The following is an 11200-nucleotide window of genomic DNA, read 5'->3' as shown; positions in this document are numbered from 1 at the left end:
ATTAGTCAAGTCAGAAAAAGCAGTTGGGAAGTTTTTGTTTCTTTTTGTGTCCTTCTGTGAAAAATCAACGGAAAAAAAAGCCTAAGTGGCTGTGCCATATATTGATATTTAATTTTAACTAATTTTGTTCCTCTTTACAGTCAAGCAATAAAGAATTGAAGAAGCAGTTGGGCTCATTTTATTGTATTTTTGAGTCAAGTTGGCAGAAATAGCTTGGGCATAAATGTTTAAGTCGATAGCTTATGATAGTATACTAATATTGCTTTTATACAAATTAGTCAAATGACTAAAGCTAATATATGATAATTTTTGTTGAATAACCTGCACATCACTGATTGAGAAGGCTGTTGTGGCTTATATTCATATCTTTAATTGGAAAGCAATTAGCAACATGGTTGTAACTTGTAATACTACTCGTATAGATTCACCACCAGTGTTCTTTTATTTATTTGTGTATCTATTTGTGTATTTCTTTTGTTTATGTATTTAATTTATTAATTGATGAATTGAAACTTTTTGCCTGCAGAACCTGGGATGATGATCATGATGAAAGCGAAGCAAAGGTGACCCTGTAATGCCTGGCAAAGAGAGGGATCTGGACATCAGTGGTATTTCCTTGGAAATTTCTTCTAACAAGGCAGACGACGGCACAGGCAAGGAGAGCAAGGTGTGTGTTTCACACAAACAGCAGGCCGGAAGGTCAAGGTCACCATGACTCAGGGTGACACCGTGCCTCCCAACGCCACAGATGTGATGTCCACAACAGAGCTTTTCACCACTACCACAACTGGTAATGCCATAACACTGACACCACTTGACTGATTGTGTTTTATTTTAATGCTCATTGATGATTTGCATGTGTGTGTGTGTGTGTGTGTGTGTGTGTGTGTGTGTGTGTGTGTGTAATATCAAGATAGAATATCTGTTTGTCAGACAAAGTGAGAGAGAGAGAGAGAGAGAGAGAGAGAGAGAGAGAGAGAATTGGACACATTTTTCTGGGACAGCTTCATAACTAACTGAATTGTCTCTGCTTTGTGGAGGAAGTCATGCAAGGGGCAGCAGTCCCTACAGTTTAGGAACAGATCTCCCATGTATTCCAGGAAATTCTGCCTGAAATTTAATTGTGCAAGAGCACCAAGTAAACAGGAGAGAGATTTTTTTTTTTCCAATATAAAGTGACAGACTAATTTCTGGTGCATTGTTGATCATTTACCTTGTGTGGATGTTTTCCAACAAATTGTTGGAAATCTATCTCTGGATCAATCAGTCAAATAACCATTCAGTCAATCAATCAGTTTAATGTCCTGAACACACTGATGGCATACAGAAATTTTCCTTCATGCTCATCAACTGAGACTGAGAGAAAAAAAAGTAAAAACTATTTTAAGAAATGATAATTGAAAAAAAAAAAAAAAGATGTATACCTTCCATTATATAAGTAAATCGAATTCAAGCTCCCATAAAAAAAAGACAGAAAAAAAAGACCCACTTTCACATGATCTATTTCAGGAAAGGATCATGAAGAGGTGTATGAGGGAAGGAACTCTGTCTCACAATCACCATCACAGTAAATTTAGAACTTTACAACAGTGTGATATGTACAGTAACTTAAAGTTTGTTTTCCATTGTGGAGATTTTCAGTTGATTTTATGCAGTTAAGAGCTCTGACGTGTGGTCCAGTCACTGGTAAGAAAATGGGTTCCAGTAGGAAATTGGGTATCAGGCTTCTGGGAATTTTTATTCACTTATATGCTTTTTATATTTAATAAAATAGTGGCCTTCATAACTTTCACAAACCTTATGCTTCTGAAGGTTGTATTTTTCATGCAACAGCATTCTTGACAGTCTGAATATTCTTAAATCTGGATTAAAATGATTACAACTGAAAGAAGTAGTTTGGTATTTTTGAGACTCTGGTATAGCAGTTTAACTTTAAGACACTGGTACTATAGTTTAAGATGATGATACTGCAGTTTAAGACACTGGTACAGAAGTTTAACTTCCAGACACAGATATGATAGTTGAAGACACTGGTACAGTGGTTTAAAACACTGCTATGATAGTTTAAAACAGTAGTGCAGAAGTTTGAGATATTGGTACAATAGTTTAGGACACTGGAACAGCAGTTAAACTTTGAGACATGTACTGGAATGATAGTTTAAGACACTGGTACAGTAGTTTAACTTTATAACACTGATACAGTACTTAAACATTGAGACACTGGTACTTCAAGACACTGGAACAGTAGTTTAAAACACACATTCAGTAATTTAACTAGTATAGATGTACAAATGGGGAATATAGTTATTTATTTGACTTTCTGGTGTGCTCTTAATACCCGTGGTCCAAGCAGCAGCTGGTCAGTGAGGTTTTGCCCTCTGACCCCCAACTATCTGCTGCTACGGGAAGAATACAATTATTTCATTTTACTTTACTTTATTTTAAAATCTATTTTATTTGACCCTATTTCATTTTATTTTGTTTTATTTTATTTCATTGTAATTCATTTTATTAAATTTTTTGATCTGCTGTTCAAGAGCCGGGATCCAAGCGGCATCCAGTCAATGACCGCAGTGACTCACGGACACAGACAGACACTCTGGCGGCAGTGACCATTGCCTTTCTGGCCGTGGTCCTCGTCATCAGTTTGACTCTCATTGTCAGAACTGTTCGGCGCCGCCGAAGGATGCAGCGAGGGGAGGAACTGGACCATATCCCCACTGTGTCGGCTGGCATTATGAGTGCAAGTGAGTTTTGTGGGTGTGGATGTGTGTGTTTGTGTGTTGGTGGGGGTGGTGGCTGGTGTGGTGGTCTTGGGTACTGATTGCGCTCTCTTCCTCTGGGTGTGGATGTGTGTGTGTGTGTGTTGGGGGTTAGGAAGGTGGGGGGTGAGGGGGGGCTTGTGGTTGGTGTGGTGGTCTTGGATACTGATTGCACTCTCTTCCTCTGGGTGTGGATGTGTGTGTGTGTGTGAGTTGGGGATTAGGGGCATGGGGGTGGTGGTGGGGGGCTGGTGGTTGGTGTGGTGGTCTTGGATACTGACTGCGCTCTCTTCTTCTTCTTCTTTGTGTGTGTGTGTGTGTGTGTGTGTGTCTGTGTATATGTATTGATAAAATGACTGACAGAGTTGCTTATCGGCTAGTATTGAACTCAGTAGAGGAAGTACTTTCATTCGTACTTCATACATGTGTTTAACTTTTCTACCTTTTCAGTTTTTTTATCGCTGAATTTAGAGGGAGAGGTAGGGAAGGTGAGACTGGATTTGGTGGAACAAGGTACAAGAAAGTTTTGGTAAAATGAAAATTGCAAGGAATGTAATATGAGAACCATATACGAGTAGACTATTATTTTCTTCCAGAACGCCAAAAACAAATAAACAAACAAACAAACACCCAGAGAAGGACTGTAATGTGAAATATATTCATTCTTTGAAAATACTGGTCACATTTCCCAGTGTTCAGCAAAATGATTTTGGGCTGTGAAGAAAAAAAAAACCCCACCAGCCAGATATCATTTGTGGTACGTATATACCGATAACTCATAAAGCTGGTTTGTAACTTGGCAGAGTTATTTAAAAAAAATTCTTTTTTTAGATTTAGATTTTTTTATATTTTTTATTAATCAATGATATTTTTATGTGCAAATCTTTTTACCTGATTTCTAAAAACATTTTTAAATGTCACCCTGCCCCCCTCCTCCCCCACATGCCCCTCCCTCATGAATTGTTTCACTTCTGTTTGCTCAGCCAGAAGCAGGTGATCAGCTGTATTGTGTGTATTTTCCTCGTACAACTCAAAAGGGGTTAAAGGATTTAAATCTGCATGTTTTACTGTAACCTGTGCTGTGTGTTTGTGTGTGTGTGTGTGTGTGTGTGTGTGTTTCCAGGTGTGGCAGCGTATAGTCGGGGTCAGAGGGCACGACCTCAGGAGCGAGGGGTCATCAGCTGGGAGCCTGTCATCCCCTCCAGCACTGTCACCGCTGAAGCGGCGGCGTCATCATCTTCGGCGTCAGCTATGTCGCCGAGCAACTGTTGATCTCTCTCTGGACGATACCATTGATCTTTTCCACTGTCTGGGGCTGTTCTGACATGGAGAGAATAGTTGCAGGACATGGGCAATTCATGGATGGGTAGAGTGCTCTTGTGCCTTTATTGTTGGTAATTCATGTGGTGTTGTGACACACATGTCAGGAACAAAAGTATGTATGCAGGGAAGCGCTCTGCTTAGCACAGGAGCAGGGGTAGTGAAGGGAAATATGCTCACAAGAGCATGTTCGCATGCATGCACATGTGCTCACACACACACACACACACACACACACACACACTTACTCATACATATACCAACCTAATGAAAAACTGTGAAATGAAAGTACAACTCCTCTGCTACAATTACGCACACACACACACACAGACACACAGACCCACCCCTAATATCAGGTATTTTTTAAGTGTCTTAATTAAAATGAACATACTAATACTGTTAGTCCTACTTTTACTATTACTCCTACATCTACTCTTATGACAACAACAACAACAACAACAACACACACACACACACACACACACACACACCACACAACATTGAGGATACAGACACACATGCACACACAAACACAAAGACCATTCATCACTAAGACACGCCCCATAATCCAATACTCCACAGCTTGAACATATTTACACACAAAGACTGTACAAAATGAGACTACTGCGAAGGAGAAAGAGACGATATTCAGCATGACATACAGAAAAAAGTATTTGCTGAAGAAGAATACCAATCTCTTAAAAATGCATTTTCCCGAAACTCAAGGGATTCTACATAAAAAAGAAGAAAAAAAAAGAAAAAAAAAAAGAAAAGAAAAAAAGTGCCTTCGAAGATACAATACATTCCTTTTGACCAAATGAGACATGTAAGTGAATCAGTTGCCACAATTACCAAAGCTGCAAGGCAGTACCTTCTATTCAGTAGCAAAACTGACTGGGTGACCTTATAATCTAGAGCACACTTATGTATGTGTGGCCAAGCTGCAAAGCTGTACATTCCTACCACATCTTGCCCATGTGATTTTTTTTTTAATATATTTTTAATATTTAAAATTTTTTTTATATTTATGACCATGTTGAGGAGTTCTCTGGATTTCAGCACATGATTTGGCTATAATACTGATGACGGCTTTATGTTGTTGTTTTTTTGCTAAGTTACTACAAATGAAGACTACCGGTGGTACATTTGCTCTTTTCATTGTGTTTGAATCTCATTCCAGTTTGCTTTGCCACTGTATCTTGTGTACTTGCTGTGGGTTTTTTTTTGTTTGTTTGTTTTTTGTCAGTTGTCTTTTGATGGGTGTAACTGTAAGTGCTATGTTTTGCTGTGGGTTATTTGCACCCTATGATCTGCAGCATACAATATAGGCAATAACTTGTTTGTTTAAAAAAAAAGAAGAAAAAAAGAAGAATATTAGGGAATGAGCCCTGTACTAGTATAATCACCAAGTGCCTTGTAGCCTGGGAAATATGGTGCTACAAATTTGTCATAGTGTTGTGTCTTTTCCATGTTGACATTCCATGCTTGTTGTGATGATGTGAATATTGGGAAACAGAAATGTGAGGGAGACTTGGTGTACAGTTAAAAAGTTTGTTCAGATATGTCTGCCCTCCACTTTTTTGTGTGTGTGTGTGTGTGTTCCATGAGATATGATCTGTTTTTTTTTTTTTAATGTGGGCTTATTGATTTAAAAGTTAAGTGTGCTTGCATATGATATATAGTAAGGCTGCATGTTTCTGTGTATATGTGGGTGTGTTTTCATGTGTGTCTTTGCTCTTTGTGTGTGTGTGTGTGTGTGTGTGTGTGTGTGTAGACATAAGCTTACAGTTGGGTTAACAGTAAAGTGAGAGCTGTATGATCAGTGGTTTTTCGAAGGAGTATGGCTATCAAACTAGGAGGCAAGATTGCACTGGTTCTTAAAGCTGCAGCCTTAGAGGCTAGTTTGCCTTTGGGAACCATCACAACACTGACTGTCCTAAAACCCTCTTGGCCTAGGGAGTTGGGATGTAATTTGGGCAAGACACTCCCCACTGAAGCCAAATTGCCTTCTCTGCTGTCCTAATGGTTTTTGTTTTACACAACTATCATACACACATACATACACACAAAAGTACATTTGCATGTGAGATTGACCATGTGATTGTGTGTGTGCCTGAGCACGTTCAAATAGATATGTTTGCTGTGAGTTTGACTTTCATATTGGAGCTTTCATTTTTTTTAAACTCTGATGTATGGGGTGTGTCAAGGCTTTTGATCAAGTGATGTTTTTCCTCTGCAAGTAATACTCTTGAGGAAACTGTGTGATATTACTACTCACTGAAAAAATCTCAACAAAATGTTTATTGTTTGATAATTATTGTTCAGTTGAAGAGGACAGTAACTGAGTCTAAGGAGTTTTGCACAAATGATTCTTTTCCTGGAAAACAAATACACTTGTCGAACAAACAAGATATTAACAACAATACTCAATACACACAACCACCCTAAAAATATAAATTTCCAGCATAATTAAAGAGATAAGTGGATTGTGTCTTGTAGATTTTTGTGTGTGATTCCATTGATCTTTAATCAGAAGTTTGACTGCAAAGAATGTATTAATGTGGCAAATGATAGTAGGACATTTTTTAATTACCATGCTAACACAAATCAAAAGGAATGGAAGTATGAGATGAGTTTGTGCAGCTTTGAATTACTTTATGTTTTTCTTAATTATTTTTAATCCATAACAGGTTTTGCTCTGTGAAAATTTGGGCTGCTGTCCTCAGTCGGTTGTGGTTATAGATTTTTCTGATCTACCTCCTAGGTCAACTTATGTGCAGACCTGCTCGTGCCTGAACCCCCTTCATCTGTATACACATGCAGGATATCACATGTGTTTTTAAGGATCGTGCAATCCATGTTCTTCCGCTGCTTGGATGTGTTTGAAAACCATGATGATGTTATCCTGTGATGCCTCTTTGTTTTGGTCTTTGATGGTGGTGATGGCACCAGTCCATATGTTTCCAACTATTGAGTGTTCGAAGTGCTTGGAATCCCTAAAGATCTTGGGATTTGTACAGCTGAGGTTCAACAGATCTCTTATTCCATATCATTTTTTTTCTTTTCTTTCTCTCTTTTTATTTGTTCACCTGAGTTGTATGCACCTCATGTAGCACTTTTTCCCCCCCTTTTATTTTATTTTTGTTGTTTCTTGTTGCTTCTGCATGCCTTCTTCATTGGTGATTTTTCTACACAGGAGGAAGGTGGCAGAATGGTTAAGATGTTATCTGCCAGTACAGTGACCATGAGGGTCTGGGTTCGAGTCCCGGTCTCGCCCTTTCTCACAAGTTTGTTTGTCTTTGTATTTGTATTTCTTTTTATCACAACAGATTTCTCTGTGTGAAATTTGGGCTGCTCTCCCCGGGGAGAGCGCGTCGCTACACTACAGCGCCACCCATTTTTTTGTATTTTTTCCTGCGTGCAGTTTGATTTGTTTTTCCTATCCAAGTGGATTTTTCTACAGAATTTTGCCAGGAACAACCCTTTTGTTGCCATGGGTTCTTTTACGTGCGCTAAGTGCATGCTGCACACAGGACCTCGGTTTATCGTCTCATCCGAATGACTAGCGCCCAGACCACCACTCAAGGTCTAGTGGAGGGGAAGAAAATATCGGCGGCCGAGCCGTGATTCGAACCAGCGCACTCAGATTCTCTCGCTTCCTAGGCGGATGCGTTACCTCTAGGCCATCACTCCAGTTTGACTGGAAAATCATATTGTCTAGTGATTTGGATGAGATGATAAACAGAGGTCCTGTGGCAAGATACACATGGCACCTAAAAGAACCCATGGCAATATTAGTCTTGTCCTCTGGCAAAATTCTATAGAAGAAATCCAATCTGAGAGGTACAGAAATATATATATGCATGTGCTCAAGGCCTCACTAGTGCATTAGGTTATGCTGCTGGGCAGGCATCAACGTAGTAGATGTAGTGTTGTGTAGATTTGTCAGAACGCAGTGACACCTTGAGAAATTGAAACTGAAACTACACAGTTCATATTAACTCTTTCCATACGAACGTCGAAAGAGGCGACGTTAACAGCGTTTCACCCCAATTACCATCATCAAAATATTGCAAGCGAAAGGCTCTTATACTGAAGAGGTGAATGTTGACAAAGAATACCACAATTCTGACGACGGAAGCTAAAGGTTGGGTCATTAAGACACCCACTTGACATCCGAGGGGTCTGTGTAGAGGAGAAGAGAGGACTGGCCGTACTGAGTGAGTTAAAACAAACATATCCATGTGTTTTCTAAGCATGACATTGGATCGTATATTTTTAATGTACGACGAATGTGATGTAATATCTGAGCTTTTGTTTTGTTTCTGGTTTATTTGGGATTATCTATAAATCAGAAATATCCTATGCACTTCAGTCGTTCGTTTATTTGTTATAGTCTGTTCTTCTAAGATGATGATGTTAGACTGAAATATGCATATCAAGTCTTTGGACATGTACATGTCAGATTTGACATGATTTGTTTTGACACATTCATAATTATATGCCTGAACTGCCAGAATATTTTCAGGTGAAGTATTTTTTGGCATTTGGAAAGGTCTCACATCATAACACTACTTTCAAATGATCTGCATTGAACATCGAGGTATTTACAAATGATGTCTGTCAAATTTCTATTTGGGAATAAAAATATGGAGTATATTTTGAATAAATGCATGTATACGAATACAGGAAGTTATGAATGATTTTTATTCAGTCTTGGAATATTTGCAATAATGTATGTGAGTTTCAGTGTCATTTATATTTGTGGATGTGGCAGTGAAAGTGTATGGTATAATTTGTAAACCTGTACTTTGAGTCCTGCAACTGATTCAGGTGTATGCAAAATCAAAACTCGTAGATGTTTGTGGGTGGTTTGGGTCTAATATTATATTTGGTGTTCAGTGTGTATTATAACAACTCAGTCTTTGTGAATCTTTGTTTCAACTCCACTCCATTTTTTTCTCTTGTTCATGAAGTGATTATCATGTGGTTAAGTGATGTATGTTTTCACATGGATTATTACCAAAAAACAAAACCAAAACCAAAAACTAAACACATACACACACATATACACTTTTTCACACATAATTATACAGTACTCAAACACAAACATATACATGCACATCAGAATTTGATAAGCTTGATGAATTGCCATTTACGTTATTGTTAGACTATATATCATCATGTACTGAGATGTAAAATATAGAATAGATCTAAATCAGTATTATAATTGTACATGCAGTTAACATACATTCATCACTTCAGTTTGTGTCTGTAAACAGGGCTTTATATGGAAACCATGTAGTGATAAAATCATTATGAGCAAAGATGAGCTCAATACTTTTTCACACCAAAACTGACGCAGGAATGGATTGGACAGGCTGTGAGCTAACTGTGTACACAGCTCCATTAATGTTATCTACAAGCGACCGGCTGTGGTGTTGTAACAGACTGTCATACACCAGAAGGAGTTCCTGGCCAGTATTCCATGGTTCACGCTAGGTCTTCTCATCTTCATTAACTCTCTCCATACGAACGGCGAAAGAGACGACGTTAACAGCGTTTCATCCCAGTTACCATCATCAAAATATTGCAAGCGGAAGGCTCTTATACTGAAGACGTGAATTTTGACAAAGAATACCACAATTCTGATGATGGAAGCTAAAGGTTGGGTCATTCAGACACGCACTGGACATCCGAGGGGTCTGTGTAGAGGAGAAGAGAGGACTGGTCGTACTGAGTGAGTTAAGAAGGCTTCCTATATATACTCATCTGTAGCACACATCTAGATTGTATGATCTGGAATACTCAATCTGTAATATGCATCTAGATTGCATTTTGAAGATAAATGAGTCTATAGTACATGTCTGGATTGCATTACACAAACCAGTGTTGTGCATGTCTAGCATGTACAATACAATGACTGAATCTGTAGTACTTGTGTTATACAGCCTATTAAGACTAGTGCATGTCTAGATAAAATCATACAGAATATATTATACAGAATAGACACATGAGTCTACAGTACATGTCTAGATTGTATTAAACACACAGTTAAGGTTAGTACAGGCCTAGATTATTAAACTATATTGACCACTATGTCTAGTACATGAATGAATTGTATAATACTGATGATCAAGGCTAGTGCCTGTCTAGAATAGTTTATTATTACTGACAAATAAGTCTGTAGTACTTGCCAAGATAGTATATTATATAGACAAATGAGTCTGTAGTAATTGTCCTGGAATGTGTTCAGAAAATTATATGAATTGTGGCATTCTGATTATTTTTTTTGACATAATATAATAGAAAATAGGATAACTCTACATACTCATAACCCACCCCTACCCCACAAAAAAAACCACCAAAAACATATTTAATAGTTTATCGTTACTCTAAGTTGTTGTTTTATATTATATTTTTTATTTGTTATTTTTTATTTTCATTTTTTAGTTTAGTTAATATTTTTCTTTCCGATCCTTGTTAAAAGGTAGTTGCCTTTATGTTTTTTTTCCAGGTTAACCAGTGAAATTATGCATTAAAATTTTGTTAAAAAAAAGCAAGCAGTGGAATGTATGTGTGTGTGTGTGTGTGTGTGTGTGTGTGTGTGTATTAAAGTCTTTAAAAGAATTGCAATTGAGAATAAGTCTGTGCGCGCCCGCGCGCGTGTGTGTGCGCCCGCTATAAGTGATGTCGGTTATATAACTTTAAAAGATCTGCACCGAAGGGACTGTTACAGGGGAGGCAACGTTGACTTGTTCGCAATGTTGCGATTTTGTTATTATCCCCCTTAGACCACGGCACTATCGAGAGCTTCGTCTTGCACGAACTTTTCAGTTTCAAGTTCATTATTTGTTTATTGAAACGCACCACATCACATGGGCCAAGTCTCCTCCTCTTCTTGTTCTCAAGGCATCCAGGATTATCTTTTGGTCTCTATACTTATATAGCGCCTATCTTCGATACAAGACCAAACTCGAAGCGCTTTACAAAACATTTGAACAACAGGCTGCCTATACCTGGATAGAGCCGACTGACAGCTGCCATTAGGCGCTTGTCATTCGTTTCCTGTGTCATTTAATCAGGTTCCAGTCACGCTCGCACCAAACACACTATAA

At 38.3% G+C, this 11200-nt stretch overlaps 1 protein-coding gene across 2 annotated transcripts in view; it reads left to right on the top strand.

Annotated features, from left to right (window-relative positions):
* LOC143285414 (uncharacterized) overlaps positions 1–10587 on the top strand; it is a 13931-nt gene extending 3344 nt beyond the window's left edge. For both annotated transcript variants that reach the window (XM_076592669.1, XM_076592668.1), the window contains exons 2-4: positions 527–790; positions 2538–2747; positions 3886–10587. In XM_076592669.1, the coding sequence (XP_076448784.1) occupies positions 712–790; positions 2538–2747; positions 3886–4034 (438 nt within the window). In that variant the 5' untranslated portion in view covers positions 527–711 and the 3' untranslated portion in view covers positions 4035–10587. The remainder of the gene's footprint in view (positions 1–526; positions 791–2537; positions 2748–3885) is intronic.
* The last annotated feature ends 613 nt before the right edge of the window (positions 10588–11200 follow it).

The sequence above is a fragment of the Babylonia areolata genome, chromosome 9 (assembly GCF_041734735.1).
Source record: "Babylonia areolata isolate BAREFJ2019XMU chromosome 9, ASM4173473v1, whole genome shotgun sequence".
In the NCBI taxonomy this organism is placed as follows: domain Eukaryota; kingdom Metazoa; phylum Mollusca; class Gastropoda; order Neogastropoda; family Buccinidae; genus Babylonia; species Babylonia areolata.
Note: the sequence above shows the minus strand (reverse complement) of the source record. Positions and strands in the feature narration are given on the sequence as shown.